General features: G+C 40.8%; 1 protein-coding gene across 1 annotated transcript in view; it reads right to left on the minus strand.

Moving 5' to 3' along the window:
* The window catches only part of pth3r (parathyroid hormone 3 receptor), a 63,039-nt gene that overhangs the window by 6,468 nt on the left and 35,633 nt on the right, over positions 1-20,938 (minus strand). The window contains exons 4-12 of the mRNA XM_024387185.2: positions 19,326-19,450; positions 17,945-18,039; positions 11,763-11,916; positions 7,178-7,331; positions 3,976-4,036; positions 3,823-3,889; positions 3,429-3,523; positions 2,857-2,998; positions 1,345-1,386 (exon numbers count right to left, since the gene is read on the minus strand). Of these exons, the coding sequence (XP_024242953.1) occupies positions 1,345-1,386; positions 2,857-2,998; positions 3,429-3,523; positions 3,823-3,889; positions 3,976-4,036; positions 7,178-7,331; positions 11,763-11,916; positions 17,945-18,039; positions 19,326-19,450 (935 nt within the window). The remainder of the gene's footprint in view (positions 1-1,344; positions 1,387-2,856; positions 2,999-3,428; positions 3,524-3,822; positions 3,890-3,975; positions 4,037-7,177; positions 7,332-11,762; positions 11,917-17,944; positions 18,040-19,325; positions 19,451-20,938) is intronic.

Raw genomic sequence — 20,938 nt, forward strand, 5'->3', positions numbered from 1 at the left:
TTCATGAAATGGGTTTCCATGGCAGAGCAGCAACACACAAGCCTAAGATCAACATTCGCAATGCCAAGCGTCGGTTGGAGTGGTGTAAAGCTTGCCGCCATTGGACTCTGGAGCAGTGGAAACATCTTCTCTGGAGTGATAAATCAAGCTTCACCGTCTGGCAGTCCGACGAACAAATCTGGGTTTGGCAGATGCCAGGAGAACGCTACCTGCCCGAATGAATAGTGCAAACTGTAAAGTTTAGTGGAGGAGGAATAATGGTCTGGGGCTGTTTCACATGGTTCGGGCTAGGAGCCTTAGTTCCAGTGAAGGGAAATCTTAACGCTACAGCATATAATGACATTCGAGAGATGATTCTATGCTTCCAACTTTGTGGCAACAGTTTGGGGAAGCCCCTTTCCTGTTTCATCATAACAATACCCCAGTGCACAAAGCGAGTTCCATGCAGAAATGGTTTGTCGAGATTGGTGTGGAAGGACTTGACTGGTCTGCACAGAGCCCTGACCTCAACCCCATCGAACACCTTTGGGATGAATTGGAATGCCAACTGCGAGCCAGGCCTAATCGTCCAACATCAGTGCCCGACCTCACTAATGCTCTTGTGGCTGAATGGAAGGGAATCCCTGCAGCAATGTTCCAACAGCTAGTGGAAAGCCTTTCCAAAAGAATGGAGGCTGCTGAATCAGCAAAGGGGGGACCAACTCCATATTAATGCCCCTGATTTTGGAATGAGATGTTCGACGAGCAGGTGTCCACATACTTATGGTCAAGTAGCGTATCTGTGACCAACAGATGCAAATCTGTATTTCCAGTCCTGTGAAATCCATAGATTAGGGCCCAATTTATTTATTTAAATGTCCTTATATGAACTGTAACTCAGTAAAATCTTGGAAATTGTTGCATGTTGCGTTTATATATTTGTTTAGGATATTTATACACAGTTATGCACACTAACAACCAGTATAGGTAACAAGCTACTTAGCTAACTAGCTAGCTCACAAGACTAGCCAAGTTAGCTGCATTAATCCTTGCATGCGATTGGCTGTAGTCTTTGGGGCACGCAGCCAGGGAGACAATTGCCTGTCAAGCATTGCTCAGGGCTTAAAACATCAGCGCAGCCACAGCGCTCCTTGATTAAGTGATTGTTGTGCATCTGAACAAATTATTAGATGGTGTGTGTAACTTTTGATTACATCTTGATCTCGACAAAAACAAGTTTTGTTATGTAGTGATTATGAGATAAGTCGTGACCTCGACATAATGAGGGAAAATTATTTTTTTATTCATATGTCCTCTCTGGACTTCCGTAGATATTCAAAATGAGGTAGATTGTTCTGCATTTACCTCCCCATTGCAGAAACAGTAGATGAATGCCACAAAGAATCCCTGAAAGGATAAAAGGGAAAAAGGCCAAGTTTAGATCAAGGAAATACATTTAGTGCTGTTCGACATTTATGAACAGATTTTTAGGATATAACATAAATCTGTCATTAATAGTCATCAACAGTTGATGGACAATAGCCTGCATAAATTTGGCAGATTAGCCTTTTTTCGTCATTAATTTTGTTCTGGAGGCAGCTCTGCAGAGTGGTTTCTAGCTGACACTGCTACACAAAAAAACACACTGCTAATCATAATGCCTAACCCTAACCCTTCTTAGGGCTAGGCCCATTTTTTCTCAATTTTTCTCAATTTCCGCTTGCATGAATTCGTCAGGCCCTGAAGCCAGGATATGCATATAATTGGTACCATTGGAAAGAAAACACTTTGAAGTTTGAAGAAATGTTAAAATAATATAGGAGAATATAACACAATAGATAGGGTAGAAGAAAATCCAAAGAAAAACCAACCAGAATTGTTTTTTTGAGAGAGACCATCCTCCTAGAATGGTAAGTATAAGGTCATATTGAAAATTAGCTCCCTGACTGCAATTCCTATGGTCTCCACAGGGTGTCAGCAGTCTATGTTCAATGTTTCAGGCTTGTAACTTCAAAAACGAATACGAAATATCAGTTTTAATACAGGAACACAGTCTTGGAAATGCGTGTTTGCGTGAGCCATGAAGACAGGACGCACCTGCTAAAATCGGTCATCTATTGAACATACTTCTTTCCGTAAGAAATCTTATAGTTTGATTACATTTTAGGCAATCTGAGGAGTGAATAGAAACATATTTTCACTTGTTGAAACAAAGATTAGATTTTCGGATTCCTTTCTCTGCATGTTGAAGTGGATTACTGAAATCGATGGTGCTAACTAAACAGACCTTTTGGGATATAAAGAAGGATTTTATCTAACAAAACGACACTACATGTTATAGCTGGAACCCTTTGGATGACAAATCAGAGGAAGATTTTCAAAAAGTAAGTGAATATTTAATCGCTATTTGTGAATTTATGAAACGTGTGCCGGCGGAAAAATATTTTGATGTGGTGCGCCATCCTCAAACAATCGCATTACATGTTTTTTCTGTAATAGCTACTGTAAATCTGACAGTGCAGTTGAAATAACAAGAATGTAAGCTTTCAACCAATATAAGACACTTATATGTACCTAAATGTTTATACCCATAACTTGTGATTATTTATTTTAATTGCGCGCCTTTCAGTTTCACAGGAAGCGGGACGCACGCCTATCCCAAAATTAAATTAAGACCAAAAATCAAATGTTTGTTTTCATACATTTTTACAATATAGCCAATTGTTACTTTTCAGCTGCTGTATCTATGGGGAAATCACTCAGTTCTGCCTTCAGGACAAGACTCATGACAATAAACGTCAACCTCAAAACATGATCAAAACACGAAAAAATATATGTTTTTCTCTCAGGGACTATTTGCCCTTTGGGGTGTCTGACCTGGGAAGAGTTGAAGAACATCTCGTAGTGCATCTGCACCTGCCACAACAGGCCCGTAACCTCAGTGTAGGGTAGAGCCATAAACACCATATAGTGCACTCCAAACAAGGGCATCAGGACAAGGGTGGATTTCAACAGCTTCCTGTGGACAGTAGCAGACACAATTTTACAGATAATATTATAGCAGTGTAATATGCTATTTATCTATGTTTGAATAAAGTGGCCTTGATTTAGAGAAACGTGAAGCTATGTAAGACAACGTAGGATTTATCATCAAAATACAACCATTGTATTCCCATACCATGCATGGTGATTTCTGATTTCAAATTATATTTTTCAAAACACAAATTTACAGTCACATGTCATGCAATCAGGAAAAACTAGCCTAGGCTCTATCGCAAGTGAAGAAATTGTGGGTTGTATCATATGCATTAAGCATGTATGCATTAATTGATCCATGCTACTACTAGTACTGTTTATTACAAGTGCATTACTAGTTACAGTGCATTACTAGTTTACTACTAGTCTATTGTCAGTCTTTTACTGTTTATTAGTCTAATGCAGCCCCTCACCTGTACTGCTGACGGGGGTCCAGTTTGCCTGTGTTGGTCTCCCACAGCTTAGAGGCCAACACTCGTATGATGTTGAGGAACAGGAAGAAGTTCACCTGTAGGAAGAGTTAGAAATACATGTAAGGTGTCCATATTAAGACAGCCTCAGAGTCACAAGGAGTTGGTGTAACAGTCACTCTGACTTCGGACACCGTATTCATGGTATGAAGTTGAAGATCAGTTGGAAAGCGGAGACATCCAATAAATAGTATCTTTCAGCTTTTGAGTTGATTTGGATTGTGTCAAATACAATGTTTGATGTGAAATCAAGGATGCTATCAAACAATAAAAAAGGGACAAGAGACCAATGCTTGTGAAGTGCATGAGTCTAGGTGAAAAGGAAATATTTGCTTACTACAATGGCTGCAAGAATTGGGACTTGATAGATCCACTTCAGATTTCCCGCACTGATGTCCCAGCACCTGCAAATGTGTGTAGAATAGCTGCTGTTAAGTGTGATTATTCACTTCATTGTGATGTACACACAATTATGTATAAAGGGACTCACTGAGTGTCTGCCAGTGATGCTCGCGCACTGACCCAAATGGACACAAACACTGCAGGGACACCTATGAGAGAGGGAGGAAAAGCGGTAGGTGGGTGAAATAGATTAATGTTGAATAATGTTGAATTCCCATCTGTGCTATCTTACATACACAACAAAGGTATCTTTCCAGGGCGTCTTTTCTAGCGGCGGAAAAAGTACCCAATTGTCATACTTGAGTAAACGGAAAAACACTTTAAAAGAAAATGACTCAAGTAAAAGTAAAAGTCACCCAGTAAAATCCTACCTGAGTAAAAGTCGAAAAGTATTTGGTTTTGAATATACTTAAGTATTAAAAGTAAATGGAATTGATAAAATATACTTATGTAGCAAAAGTAAAAATCATTTAAAATTCCTTATATTAAACAAACCAGACGGCACCATTTTCTTTGTTTTGTTTCATTTACGGACATCAAGGGGCATGCTCCAACACTCAGACATCATTTGCAAACAAAGCATGTGTTTAGTGAGTCCACCAGATATTTTTGTTATTTTTTATTTAACCTTTATTTAACTAGGCAACAGATCAGAGGCAGTAGAGATGGCAAAGGATGTTCTCTTGATAAGTGTGTGAATTAGACTATTTTCCTGTCCTGCAAAGCATTCCAAATGTAACAAGCACTTTTGGGTGTCAGGGAAATGTGTGAAGTAAAAAGTACATAATTGTCTTTAGGAATGTAGTGAAGTAAAAGTAAAAGTAGTTAAAAATATGAATAGTAAAGTTCAGTACAGATACCAAAAAAAAACTACTACAGTAGTACTTTCAAGTATTTTTTACTCAAGTACTTTACATCTCTGGTCTTTTCCTGCAGGTGCACTACTCACGTAATCTGATCTCGCAACACATGGAGGAGTGTTTAAAGAGGCAATCTGTGGCTGCTTTTAAACCATTTTTGGGATTTTTAGATTAATGATATATACCCAGTGGCGACCAGTCATTCAGAGCAGTTGTTTTGAGCCCCACATTTTAGCATTAACGTGTTTTGCATGTTCTTTTGGCATTAATACATGTCACATATCAGTTTACAAACAATGTAAAAAATAATATATATAATTGAGTTAATAAAGCTGCATACAAACAGGGTCTCTTTTTTGATTTCTTGAGTAAGGCAGCTCCAAAATGCAGGTGTTTCAGTCTAGTGCAGTGTTTTCTGTGGTGGTGGGGCAGGCCAGCAGAAAATACAGAGCGTTGCGCTGTGATTGGCTCAGTGTTCTGTCACTGGGGACTTCACTTCACTGCCAAGTGTAAGAGCAGACCTTGAAAATTCTAGCCCTTCGGCTGCTGCCATAGAAGTGCCCATCCAAGAAGGCTCAAGGTTATTGGCCACAGATAAAATTACGTCAAATCACGTTATATGTACAGTAGCTTTGATTGGACTGATCATGTCAACATCATACTTTCACAATCTTAGCGAGCAGTCATCATCATGAATCAAGTTGACAATTTACTGGCAAATCCTTTTTAATCCTTGTCATATGAAGAGAAATAAGGAAGAGAAATTATAGATAAAACATATCGGTGCTCATCGGCCATTGGACATAAACATTTCACAAGTTGGAAATCGCAAATTCAACAATGAGTGGTTTGGAAGGAATCAGTGACAGTGGCTCTGTGATCCCAAATCTGGGATTTCCAAGTTTATAATGATAAAGATCTAACATTGGACATGCTATCAATGAAGCATGATTTGTGCCGCGCTCAAAACAACTGTTAACTCGAAGGACTACCACGCCACCTTCCTGTTCAAGTGAGCCGAGCACAACAATGTGAGTCCAAAAATATATTGTTTGTTGCTTCATAAATATGTAATGCGCCAGGGAGTTATGTATACTGTAACTAAGAAAGTAATGCTAAGTGTATGTTGTGTAGTAAGATGTTAGTAGCCCACTGTTCTGACTGTTCTACTGTAGTCTATAACCTGTTTTAGAGAAATGTAATCATCAAATATTGTAAGAGCTTTCATTGTCTGCTTATATGCCCCCTTTATTTATCCTACGGTTCTAACTTGGTGTACAGGGAGAGCACTGTAAGAACGGCCCATGTTCTGAATTCTGTTATTGTACATTTCAGAAGTGCTAAACAGATAGTTATATTGACAAATGAACAGTCCTAGCTCGGTCGTTGTCTTAATCGAAATTATGGATTGCCTCTTATCCGCTTGTCGTCCCCTTATGCCATAGTTTGTACATCTCAATTGTCATTAGAAACCACATTTGTTTAAGCAAGTCAGCCATATCAGCTATGTTTTTTTTTAAAGGCAGTAAATGAGGCTGAATGAACTGTTTTGCTGCCAGACAAGGCTCCCCTGATAGCCAGGTGTAACAGTGGTAAGATGTTGGGACTGCTGTTGGAACAGCTTTATGTAGACCCTAACAGTTTGTGGGCACCGTTTTCCACTGTTATAGTGCAATTAATATATTGTTTAGTGGCTTTGCTGGCATGCATTCCACTTTTTAAATTTTTTGCCCCACCAACATTTACATGCTAAAATCACCCACGGTATATACCCATTGATTTTTGAAGAATATCACTAATAAATGCCTCATTAGTTTAGTTCAACTGTCATTCCCCGTCAGATCCCAACATATACAGTAAGCTTGCTTCACCAATTTTTTTGTAAACAATGTATATGTGAACAAACACTGTATTGCCTCAAGATATGACTCAAACTATAATTTTGAAATCATGGATGGCCAGTCCTTAGTATGGCCTGTCCTTGCAGCCTTAGCTCTGTCTATGATTTTGAGAGTGGTTACATTTCTCCAGCCCCATCCCCAGCAGTTTACTGAAACAGTGATGGGGTGCACGCTTCGTTATTGTTTTATACTGCAGATTGCGACTTTAACGCCCCAGGAACCCAATTCAATACCATTAAATCAATCCTTTGAAATGGCTGCAAAAAAGACAACTTGAAAAGTCAATGGGCTGAATCACTGGTCTACACTCTTAGAAAAAAGGTACCATAAAACCTTAAAGGATTCTTTGGCTATCCCTGGAGAACCATTTTTTGGTTCCATAGTAGAACCCTTTTTGGTTCTAGAACCTTTTTAGGTTCAAGGTAAAATCGTTTCATCATAAAGAGTTTTTTGAGGGTACCTCGTTAGGTAAAATGGTCCTACCTGGAACCGGAAAGTTGTATCCTGCAGGGTGTGTAGAAAAACTCACCCCAGCCGATGATGGTGAGCGCCCACAGGTAGTTCTTGTCTGAGAGGAAGGCCATGAAGATGAGGCTGTGCAGGTACAGCCCCTCCACCAGGATCCAGTAGTGATTGGTCGCCAGGAAATACAGGAAGAGAGTAACGGCCACCTTACAGCCCACCTATAGGGTGCCAGAGAGAAGAGAGGTGTCATGTTCATATTGTTTATAAGGGACTTGGGACATTCAACATATCATCAGATAATGGTTCCAATGGATCAATGGGTTAGAGCAGGTGGGGCAAACTACGGTTTTAATCCGTAGCTTAAACTACATATAAAGTATGTTGAAATTATAATGGACCTATATATTTTCCAATAACTGCCCTTTTTCTGGCCCCCTGGGATAGAGCATGGTGTAAGGAACATCGAATTGTGCGATTGAATCCTGCATGTGCTACATATACTGAATGTTTGTGTCACTGTCAATGTTGACATTTCTGTAATTAACTTTGGATAAAATCATCTGCTAAATGAATATCTTATTTTTACTTGACATTTTCAGAGACATCAAGACTTGGGAGGAGTTTCATCACAGGGCCTATCACCAAGGGGAACTGAACACAAAAACCAACATCTCTAGTTGAAAATTGTGAAAACAATGATATTGGTCAGAAACATTTATTCCAGTGCCAAAACTGTCAAAAAAGTGTAAGTAGGATAACGTTGGTCATAAAGTCAATATATTCCAAAACAGAGTTTTGTGAGATTAGTGTAAATGCAACGACTTACATGAGGGCTGGGTTTTGATTTTGATCATTCCCACTTGCCCACTAACACAGGATGGTAACGCCTAGGGAGAATTGTCATGCACGGAGTTTGCACACTATCCAATCATATGGCAGAACCTACAGACAGTGAAACGGACCTGCCGACATTACGCAGCGCCTCAGACTTGTTTAGATAAGACAACACATTGCCAATGTTATGTTAAAAGAACACTTGCTTCCTAAGCCCTTGATGGAGTGGCCACTGCCGATGTGTTTGATGGTGATCACTCAAGTCTCCCACTGTTTTAGGAAAAATGAGAATTGAGACAATGCGCATCCCAACTGCCATTTGTCAATATTTCTAAATTCAAAACCTATTGGCGAGCATCCAATTTGGTTATAAATGCCCTCAAATTAAAGCTGAAAGTCTGCACTTTCAGCTCATATTCATCATTTAATTTAAACTCCAATATGCTGTGGTAGACAGCTAAAATAATAATAACTTGGTCAATGTCCAAATATTTATGGACTTGACTGTATACAGGGGGTACCGGTACCAAGTCAATGTGCGGGGTACAGGTTAGTCGAGGTAATTTGTACATGTAGTTAAGGGTAAAGTGACTGTGTAGATAATAAACAGCAAGTAGCAGCAGTGTAAAAAACAAAGGGGGGGGGGGTCAATGCAAATAGCCTGGGTAGCCATTTGATTAAATGTTCAGCAGTCTTATGGCTTGGGGGTAGAAAGTGTTGAGGAGCCTTTTGGACCTAGACTTGGCACTCTGGTACCGCTTGCCGTGCTGTGGCAGAGAGAACAGTCTACGACTTGGGTGACTGGAGTCTTTGACAATTTTTTTGTCCTTACTCTGACACCGCCTAGTATATACAGTGGGGCAAAAAAGTATTTAGTCAGCCACCAATTGTGCAAGTTCGCCCACTTAAAAAGATGAGAGAGGCCTGTAATTTTCATCATAGGTACACTTCAACTATGACAGACAAAATGAGAAAAAAAATCCAGAAAATCACATTGTAGGATTTTGAATGAATTTATTTGCAAATTATGGTGGAAAATAAGTATTTGGTCACCTACAAACAAGCAAGATTTCTGGCTCTCACAGACCTGTAACTTCTTCTTGATGAGGCTCCTCTGTCCTCCACTCGTTACCTGTATTAATGGAACCTGTTTGAACTTGTTATCAGTATAAAAGACACCTGTCCACAACCTCAAACAGTCACACTCCAAACTCCACTATGGCCAAGACCAAAGAGCTGTCAAAGGATACCAGAAACAAAATTGTAGACCTGCACCAGGCTGGGAAGACTGAATCTGCAATAGGTAAGCAGCTTGGTTTGAAGAAATCAACTGTGGGAGCAATTATTAGGAAATGGAAGACATACAAGACCACTGATAATTTCTCTCGATCTGGGGCTCCACGCAAGATCTCACCCCGTGGGGTCAAAATGATCACAAGAACAGTGAGCAAAAATCCCAGAACCACATGGGGGGACCTAGTGAAGGACCTGCAGAGAGCTGGGACCAAAGTAACAAAGCCTACCATCAGTAACACACTACGCCACCATTGACTTAAATCCTGCAGTGCCAGACGTGTCCCCCTGATTAAGCCAGTACATGTCCAGGCCCATCTGAAGTTTGCTAGAGAGCATTTGGATGATCCAGAAGAAGATTGGGAAGATGTCATATGGTCAGATGAAAACAAAATATAACATTTTGGTAAAAACTCAACTCGTCGTGTTTGGAGGACAAAGAATGCTGAGTTGCATCCAAAGAACACCATACCTACTGTGAAGCATGGGGGTGGAAACATCATGCTTTGGGGCTGTTTTTCTGCAAAGGGACCAGGACGACTGATCCGTGTAAAGGAAAGAATGAATGGGGCCATGTATCGTGAGATTTTGTCGTGAAAACCTATCGTGAAAACCTCCTTCCATCAGCAAGGGCATTGAAGATGAAACGTGGCTGGGTCTTTCAGCATGACAATGATCCCAAACACACCGCCTGGGCAATGAAGAAGTGGCTTCGTAAGAAGCATTTCAAGGTCCTGGAGTGGCCTAGCCAGTCTCCAGATCTCAACCCCATAGAAAATCTTTGGAGGGAGTTGAACGTCCGTGTTGCCCAGCAACAGCCCCAAAACACCACTGCTCTAGAGGAGATCTGCATGGAGGAATGGACCAAAATACCAGCAACAGTGTGTGAAAACATTGTGAAGACTTACAGAAAACATTTGACCTCTGTCATTGCCAACAAAGGGTATAAAACAAAGTATTGAGATAAACTTTTGTGATTGACCAAATACTTATTTGCCACCATAATTTACAAATAAATTCATTAAAAATCCTACAATGTGATTTTCTGGATTTTTTTTCTCATTTTGTCTGTCATAGTTGAAGTGTACCTATGATGAAAATTACAGGCGTCTCTCATCTTTTTAAGTGGGAGAACTTGCACAATTGGTGGCTGACTAAAAATGTTTTAATGAATTTTATTAGCATATTATGGTGGAAAATAAGTATTTTTTTGCCCCACTGTAGGTCCTGGATGGCAGGAAGCTTTGCCCCAGTGATGTACTGGGCAGTACGCACCACCCTCTGTAGTGCCTTACAGTCGGATGCCGAGCAGTTGCCATACCAGATGGCGATGCAACCAGTCAGGATGCTCTCGAAGGTGCAGCTGTAAAACTTTTTTAGGATCTGGGGACCCATGCCAAATCTTTTCAGTCTCCTGAAGGGAAAAGTTGTTGTCGTGCCCTCTTCAAGACATTCTTGGTGTGTTTTGACCATGATAGTTTGTTGGTGATGTGGACACCAAGGAACTTGAAACTGTTGCCCACTCCACTATAGCCCAGTCGACCTCCTTTTCCTGTAGGCGACAATCATCTCCTTTGACTTGCTCATGTTGAGGGAGAGGTTGTTGTCCTGGCACCACACATAAAAGGCATTTAGCTCATCTGGTAGGCTCGTGTCACTGGGCAGCTTGCGCCTGGGTTTCCCTTTGTAGTCTGTAATAGTTTGAAAGCCCTGTCACATCCAATGAGTGTCAGAGCCGGTGAAGTAGGATTCAATCTTAGTCCTGTATTGACGCTTTGACAGTTTGATGGTTCGTCTGAGGGTATAGCGGGATATCTTATAAGCGTCTGGATTAGTGTCTCGCTACTTGAAAGCGGCAGCTCTAACCTTTAGCTCGGTGTGGAATTTGCCTGTAATCCATAGCTTCTGGTTGGGATATGTACGTACAGTCACTGTGGGGACCACATCATTGATGCACTTATTGATGAAGTCAGTGACTGAGGTGGTATACTCCTCAATGCCATTGGATGAATCGCAGAACATTTTCCAGTCTTTGCTAGCAAAACAGTCCTGTAGCGTAGCATCCACGTCATCTGACCATTTCATATTGAGTGAGTCACTGGTACTTCTTGCTTTAGTTTTTAGCAGGAATCGGGAGGACAGAATTATGTTCAGATTTTCAAAAAGGAGGGCGAGGGAGAGCTTTGTACGCATCTGTGTGGAGTAAAGGTGGTCTATGGTGATTCAAGAGGGACAAACAACATTAGCAAACATAACACACCCACATTGAACTGCATTTCTTAATAAGCAGCAGAATATCCACGGGAAAAGTTCAGCCACACTTTAAGAAGAATTCTATGTAGCTTCCTCCTATATGTGCAGGTGTGGGGGTACTAATTATATCTTACTGTTTACTGTTGTTTGTTTCCTGCTGTGTTTTTCTATGTGGTTTATGTATGTGTGAGCTGTGGGAAGATGTTCCTCGTGTAGGACAATAAACTTCAATCTAATCTAATTTTAGTCAGTACAGAAGTGCACAGTACCATATGGGGTCTCTCTGCCAATTCCTCTGCTTCAGTCTTTCCGTCGTCAGACATGGCATAGAGGACAGCATCCTTCACAAAGATACTGATGGCCCGAAACACAAAGGAGGTGAAGAGGTGAATGTGGATGTAGTTCCGTGTACAGTGGAGACGCCTGGAGGGAAGAGAAAGAGCGAGAGATAGTAATGTTTGCAATGCTTCTTTCACTAAATCAAACAACAGCTCAAATAAACTTTTGTCATATTAACCATCCAGAACATGTGAAACAAACAAGAAAAATAATCATACAAAACCACCCACTGAAGACACATCAGATCTCATCCGTCTGATAACATTGTTGAGCAGTAATTCCAGTGCAGATTACAATAGGTTCAGAGACCCCAACAGCTACCTATGAGGCCTACACTTGCCACATACTCATCACATGAAAAACAGATAGGTAGCTTAGTGTGCATTGTTGAATTATGAGCCTGCTTGGTTAAGCCACAGAAAAAGTCAGCAACCTTCCCGCTAGCCATGATTGGCTGAGATAATGAGTGGGCTGGACATCCCAAGAGATGAATTTGGATTGGTCTACCATGTAGCACGCTTCTGTCTATTTGAGCTGGTCAGCATTTGTTGGTAATCCTGTCTAACATGGCTTTTTTATGTATCACGTAGTAAAACTGCATAAGTGTTGCTCTCCACTTTCTGGAGAACCGAGTTCAGTGGAATTAGAGTATGCTAGCTAAGGAGATGGAGAAAACACCTGTCTCCGGATTACATCTTCAAACTAAGGACAACCATGGCACCCGTGAAAGGAGACGCGTCCATCTATGATGTACACAGGGAAGAAAGTAGTTTCATTTCAAGTAAAAAGTGTACCTTTAGCTAGCTAACTTTAGCTGGCTGGCTCACTAGCTAACGCTACATGTATGATGTTATTATTCGTATCTCAGAGCCATTTGCATGGCTAGGTAACATTGAACCTGGTTGGTTAGCTACCTGCAGATTCATGCAGAGTAGGAATATCTTGAGTTGAGATTCTGCTTCATTGTTTAGCTACCTAGCTAGCTACATGTCTTAACAAAAGCCTCCGCTATGCAAGTCTGCATTTCAATAGAATGTCACTGCAACAACTGTTGATAGATGTTGGTTAGCTACCTGCAGATTCATACAGGGTAGTAACGTCATGAGTTGTGATTATGGTTCATTTTTTACCTAGCTAGCTACATGTCTTAACAATTTAATGTCTTAACTTAACCATTTCTGGCCATCTAACGTTACTCGAACATAATGGGAAAATCAAAAGAAATCAGCGAAGACCTCAGAAAAAAATTGTAGACCTCCACAAGTCTGGTTCATCCTTGGGAGCAATTTCCAAACACCTGAAGGTACCACGTTCATCTGTACATATAATAGTACGCAAGTATAAACACCATGGGACCACGCAGCCGTCATACCTCTCAGGAAGGAAACATCTCCTAGAGATGAACGTACTTGGTGCCAAAAGTGCAAATCAATCCCAGAACAACAGCCTTGAGAGGACCTTGAGAAGATGCTGGAGAAAACAGGTACAAAATAATCTATATCCACAGTAAAACGAGCCCCCTATCAACATAACCTGGAAGGCCGCTCAGCAAGGAAGAAGCCACTGCTCCAAAACCGCCATAAAAAAGCCAGATTACAGTTTACAACTGCACATGGGGACAAAGATTGTACTTTATGGAGAAATGGGGGAGGCTTGCAAGCCAAAGAACACCATCCCATCCGTGAAGCACAGGGGTGGCAGCATCCTGTTGTTGGGGTGCTTTGATGCAGGAGGGACTTGTGCACTTCACAAAATAGATGGCATTATGAGGTAGGAAAATTATGTGGATATATTGAAGCAACATGTCAAGACATCAGTCAGGAAGTTAAAGCTTGGTCGCGAATGGGTCTTCCAAATGGACAATGACCCCAAGCATACTTCCAAAGTTGTGGCAAAATTGTTTAAGGACAGCAAATTCAAGGTATTGGAGTGGCCATCACAAAGCCCTGACCTCACTCCTATAGAACATTTGTGGGCCGAACTGAAAAAACGTGTGTGAGCAAAGAGGCCTACAAACCTGACTCAGTTACACCAGCTATCTCAGGAGGAATGAGCCAAAATTCTCCCAATTTATTGTGGGAAGCTTGTGAAGGCTACCTGCAACGTTTGACCCAAGTTAAACAATTTAAAGGCAATGCTACCAAATACTAATTGAGTGAATGTTGTAACGTTCTCGTGGGTTGAAGAAGGAGACCAAGGTGCAGCGTGGTAGGCGTTCATGATTTTTAATAAACTGAACACCGCAACAAAATAACAAAGTAGAAAAAACGAAAGCGCACAGTTCTGTCAGGCAACAAAACAGCTAAACAGCTCCCCACAAAACCCAATCGGAAAATCACAACTTATATATGATCCCCAATCAGAGACAACGATAGACAGCTGCCTCTGATTGGGAACCACACTAGGCAAGAACAATAAAGAAATAGAAAACATAGATTCTCCCACCCGAGTCACACCCTGATCTAACCAAACATAGAGAATAAATAAGGATCTCTAAGGTCAGGGCGTGACATATGTAAACTTCTGACCCACAGGGAATGTGATGAAAGAAATAAAAGCTGAAATAAATCTCTCTAATAATCTCTCTCTACTATTATTCTGACATTTCACATTCTTAAAATAAAGTGGTGATCCTAACTAACCTAAAAAGGGGAATTTTTACTAGGATTAAATGTCAGGAATTGTGAAAAACTGAGTTTAAACGTATTTGGCTATGGTGTATGTATACTTCAACTGTATACAAACAAGAGTACATAAACAGACAGGTATTACATATCAAGAAGTTTTTAATTTGTCAAGAAGTTTTATGGTACATATTGCTTTTTTGTTTTTACACTTACCAATCATTTCAAAATCATTTCAATTCTATCTTAAACAATGTGAAGAGGGGTTTGTTCTCTGCTCACTTCATTTTATGAGTAAAGAATCTGGCATGAAAAATAAACAAATTAACAATGATAGTTAAATCAGGGTCTATATCATTTGGATCAAAATAAAACATAATATCAGAGTCTTTCAAATTGACATTAATAGCAGTTTCTTTTAAAATTTTATTTCACTCCAAAATCATCTGACATAAGAACAGTCCCAAAATAAATGGTCAAGAGTCTCTGGGTCACAACCACAAAATACACATTTGTTATCAGTAGCTATTTCGAATCTGTGTATAATAAAGGTCTTTACATGGGTGCTTGTCTGCTGTTAGTACAGAACGCTCAGATAAACCCTTAAAGAGATGGGTGGAGATAAAGGTTAAGAGGATGTGAACGATGCTGAATGGGTGTAGACAAAGAAGGGCTCTTCAGTAGTAGTACCAAAAATATTTTCTCAAAAGTGAGTTTATCAACTTTCAAAGCAAAATTACTTTCCCATTTTTCCTCAAATGTAGTGTATGATACACCATTTTGTAGCTGAGTCTCTACTTTTATTCAATGTAAAAAATACAATTTCACATTTTGCTACTTAAGCTACATAAGACCGATTTGAGCCTGTCAGTCACATTTTTGGTGTACAGTGAGACTGCCCCTAGACACTGATCTTAGGTCAGTTTTGAATATCCCCCACTAAATGGGTAGTTACACCCACAACCCACACATAAAACACCAGTCTCAAGGTCGACAGTGAAGAGGCGACTCTGGGATGCTGGCCATCTAGGCAGAGTTGCAAAGAAAAAGCCATATCTCAGACTGGACAATAAAAATAAAATATTAAGATGGGCAACAGAACACTGACACTGGACAGAGGAACGCTGCCTAGAAGGCCAGCATCCTGGAGTCACCTCTTCACTGTTGATGTTGAGACTTGTGTTTTGCGGGTACTATTTAATGAAGCTGCCACTTGAGGACTTGTGAGGTGTCCGTTTCTCAAACTAGACACTCTAATGTACTTGTCCTCTTGCTCAGTTGTGCACCGGGGCCTCCCACTCCTCTTTCTATTATGGTTAGAGACAGTTTGCGCTGTTCTGCGAAGGCAATGGTGCACAGCGTTGTACGATATCTTCAGTTTCTTGGCTATTCCATATAGCCTTCATTTCTCAGAACAAGAATAGACTGATGAGTTTCAGAAGAAAGTTATTTGTTTCTAGCCATTTTGATCCTGTAATCAAACCCACAAATGCTGATGCTCCAGATACTCAACTGGTCTAAAGAAGGCCAGTTTCATTGCTTCTTTAATCAGGACAACAGTTTTCAGCTAGAATAACATAATTGCAAAAGGGTTTTCTAATGATCAATTAGCCTTTTAAAATTATAAACTTGGATTAGCTAACACAAAGTGCCATTGGAACACAGGAGTGATGGTTGCTGATAATGGGCCTCTGTATGTCTATTTAGATATTCCATAAATAATCTGTCGTTTCCAGCTACAATAGTCATTTACAACATTAACTATGTCTACACTGTATTTCTGATCAATTTTATGTTCTTTTAATAGACAAAAATATAATTTTCTTTCAAAAACAAGGACATTTCTTAGTGACCCCAAACTTTTGAACGTTAGTGTAAGTATTCAGACCATTTGCTCTGAGACTTGAAATTAAGCTCAGGTGCATGCTGTTTCCATTGATCATCCTTGAGATGTTTCTACAACTTGATTGGAGTCCACCTGTAGTAAATTAAATTGATTGGACATGATTTGGAAAGGCAGACAACTGTCTATATAAGGTCCCAGATCTGGGGAAGGCTACCAAATCAATTCTGCAGCATTGAAGTTCCCCAAGAACACAGTGGCCTCCCTCACTCTTAAATGGAAGAAGTTTGGAACCGCCAAGACTCTTCCTAGAGCTGGCCACCTGGCCAAACTGAGCAATAGGGGGAGAAGAGCATTGGTCAGGGAGGTGACCAAGAACCCAACCATCTCTGCAGCCCTCCATCAGGTGGAAGCCACTCCTCAGTAAAAGGCACATGACAGTCCATTGGGAGTTTGCCAAAAGGCACCTAAAGATCTCTCAAACCATTAGAAACAATATTCTCTGGTCTGATGAATCCAAGACTGAACTCTTTGGCCTGAATGCCAAGCGTCACATCTGGACAAAACCTGGCACCATCCCTATGGTGATGCATGGTGGTGGCAGCATCATGCTGTGGGTATGTTTTTCAGCGGCAGGGACTGGGAGACTAATCAGGATCGAAGGAAGATGAACGGAGCAAAGTACAGAGAGATCCTTGATGAAAACATGACAACAACCCTGAGCACACAGCCAAGACAGTGCAGCAGTGGCTTCGGGACAAGTCTGTGAATGTCCTTGAGTGGCCCAGCCAGAGCCCGGACTTGAACCTGATCAAACATCTTTGGAGATACCTGAAAACAGCTGTGCAGCGACGCTCCCGATCCAACCTGAAGGAGCTTGAGAGGATCTGCAGAGAAGAATTGGAGAAACTCCCAAAATACAGGTGTGCCAAGCTTGTAGTGTCATACCCAAGAAGACTCGAAGCTGTAATCACTGCCAAAGGTGCTTCAACAAAGTACTGAGTAAAGGGTCTGAATACTTATGTAAATGTGATATGTTTTTATTTAGAACAAATTAGCAAAATATTTGCTTTGTCATTATGGGGTATTGTGTGTAGATGGATGAGGGGAAAGAACAATTTCATCAATTTTATAATAAGGCTGTAACGTAACAAAATGTGGAAAAAGTCAAGGGGTCTGAAAACTTTACAAATGCACTGTATATAGTGCAAACTAATGGGGCGAACTCAGTGAAGTTCAATCTCTTGCATCTCTGCACAGCATGGCATTTCTTCTGCACAGCAATCCTGGAGAAAGTGTGCTGCCATGTAGTACGGGCGCAGTTTAGAGGGAACATTGCATACCAGTGTGGCAGATTAATCTGATATCATGACAGTAAACAAACTGGAAATACTGGTCTTTATAAGGGGGTCCTAATTGTGCTTATGTCACTGCATCTAATTATAACCACATCATAATGCTATATAGCATTATTAAGTAAAGTGCTATTATTTACTTTCTACTTACCAAATGTTTTCTTTGGTATTACACGTGCAATAAATCACCTATGTCTTAACTGAGTCTTATAGATTTTTATGAATGGTGGACTAGTGTATTGGTATTACTATAGTAATACTACTGAAGAGGAGCATTAAAGGGGTCTTACTTGAAGTAGCAGAGAATCGAGACAGCCACCAGTAGGGATACCAGAGAGATGGAGTAGCCAATGGTGTACATCAAGTGTAGCCGCTCAAACACCTCCTAAAAATGGAGAACAAATACACTCAGCAAATGAGCGTGTGTGCGTGTGTGTGTGTGTGTGCAATTGTGCATACTTGTCTCTGCATGTGAATGTGTGTGTGTGTACGTGCTTGTGTGTGTGCGTGTGAACAGGAACAAAGTCAAGAACATGCTGTTCACAAATGGCTACGGCCCACTGCTGAAGACCACAGCTCGTAGTGGGTGAGTATCATGATGGACTGATGAATTCCACATAGGGTTTTGATGTGATTATTTTTTTATGCCTGAAAAAGATTCTTGCCACAAGCAAAATGCTTGGTCAACACAGGTCAACTAATTCATGCATTGTGGTTGACACTGTGATAACTGTTCACTTTAAATAGACAGAGAGGGCTTTGTTCAGGTGAAAATCCCCCCTCAAAAATAACACACACTACCATTTTAGTCATTTAGCAGCCACTCTTATGCCTTTTCATACTTTTTCCTTACTGATCTCCCGTGGGAATCAAACATCCAACCCTGGCATTGCAAGCGCAATGCTCTACCAACTGAGCCACACAGGACTGACACACACACAAGCGCACAAAAGTGCCCACACACGCACAGCACAACCACACACACAACCACAACCACACACACATTCAGTCCCATTCAAAATCCTATTTTCCTTAACCCCTAACCCTAACCGTAACCCTAACCCTAACCCTAACCCTAACCCTCTCCAGACCAGCTCAAACTGGTTTTGTATATTTTTATATTTAATTGTATTATATATATAAAGCACATTAACATAGCACTTATCTTTGTCACACTTAATCCCTTGGTGTGATTTCCAATTATTTTCTTACTTACTTAATTGTTTATCTATTAATTTATCGATCCAGTTTGTATGTTTTATTACGATGAATTATATAACATTTGTTTTAAAATTAAACTTGTTTACCACCACCACTTTATCAACAATTGTCTTCCTCCTGTTGTTGAACTGTCACTGTACAATATAGAAACAGGGCAGAAAGCTGCAATAGGCCCGTGCAACCCAAAGTTTGATACCAGCAAAAACAGAAATCCTCTTAAACCTAACCCCAATTCTAACCTTAACCCTATTAAGAAATAGCATTTGACCTTGTGGAGACTAATAAAATCTCCCCAGTAGGTCAAATTTGTGTCAGTTTACTATTCCACACACACACACACACACACACACACACACACACACACACACACACACACACACACACACACACACACACACACACACACACACACACACACACACACACACACACACACACACACACACACACCTCTTCCTGGCTTCTATGGCTAGACAATAGGTAGGTGGTACACTCAGTGTAGTTGGCCCAGGTGCGGTTGATGCTAGGCACCTGCTCCCAGTTCCCTGAGGCATCACACTGACGATAGGCCTGACCTGGGGGATGGGGAGAAGAGGGATACCATCAGCATTAGTACAATAGCCTTAAAAGGGGCAAAACAGAGCTTTTGTCTCAGGAGGGGCTCTTGAGCCAAAATAGATACCTTAAATGCCACAGAAATATTTCCCAGAAAGGAAAAAGACTCACCTCCCAAGCCCATGAGAAAAAGCATACACTGAGTGTATAAAACATTAGGAACACCTTCCTAATATTGAGTTGCACACCTTTTGCCCTCAGAACAGCAGACGGTGTCGAAAGCGTTCCACAGGGATGCTGGTCCATGTTGACTCCAATGCTTCCCACAGTTGTGTCAAGTTGGCTGGATATCCTTTGGGTGGTGGACTAATGGTAAATTGTTCAGCTGGAAAAACCCAGCAGTGTTGCCTTGCACCTTGCTACCATACCCCGTTCTAAAGGCACTTAAGTCTTTTGTCTAGCCCATTCACCATCTGAATGGCACACATGGTGAACATTGAATCCATGTCTCAATGGTCTCAAGGCTTATACATCCTTCTGCTAACCTGTCTGCTTCCTTCATCTATTTAACAGGTGACATCAATAAAGGTTCATAACTTTCACCTTGATTCATCTGGTCAGTGTATGTCATGGAAAGACATTTTGGGGCGGCAGGGTAGCGTAGTGGTTAGAGCGTTGGACTAGTGAAGGTTGCAAGTTCAAACACCCGAGCTGACAAGGTACAAATCTGTCGTTCTGCCCCTGAACAGGCAGTTAACCCACTGTTCCTAGGCTGTCATTGAAAATAAGAATTTGTTCTTAACTGACTTGCCTGGTTAAATAAAGAACAATAAAAGAAAGAGCAGGTGTTCCTACTGTGTTGTACACTCAGTGTATATTGTTAGACTAAAACTGAGGATTGTGTGCTTCTGTTGTATCTTATGTGTATGAACCATACAGACAACATTCAAGCCAGAGTGTGATATTAACAACTACTGTAGCTACTAAACTTCCATACTGCATATTCAAAGCAAGGCTGATACGTGCTACATCTAATGTAATGTGGAGTTAAGACTCCTTTATGGTATAGCTTGGGACTGTTGTAAACACATGAACAAACTTGAGTATGCATGCAGATGTCTGTAAGCACTGTGCAAAAAGAGTACTCGATTTGGGACTGGTGAACTGCATAAACTGAATTTGCTTTTCGCAAGGTGCACTTTATAAGGCGTCGACGGTTATTAGAAGGTTGGATGAAAGGGTCCGTTTCCCAGCTTGCTAGCCATGAGGCTGCTGGTTTTGTTTGGTGTCCATGAGGCCTTTCGTTCGTTTTTTTGTTTTTAGTTTGGGCATGCCTTTGGTATTTTTCCTTTTTCGTACATATTTATGTTTTGTCACCAATTTAACAAAGAATAATCAGCTTGGACTGGCCGACCAAAAGCTCAAGAGAGACAGAGCTGGCCACGGTAAGCTTACTGTTTCCCTGGGAAAATTTACATTCAACACTTAGGCTTATACACTGATTTCTC

Source organism: Oncorhynchus tshawytscha, linkage group LG24 (assembly GCF_018296145.1).
Source record: "Oncorhynchus tshawytscha isolate Ot180627B linkage group LG24, Otsh_v2.0, whole genome shotgun sequence".
NCBI classification, from domain to species: domain Eukaryota; kingdom Metazoa; phylum Chordata; class Actinopteri; order Salmoniformes; family Salmonidae; genus Oncorhynchus; species Oncorhynchus tshawytscha.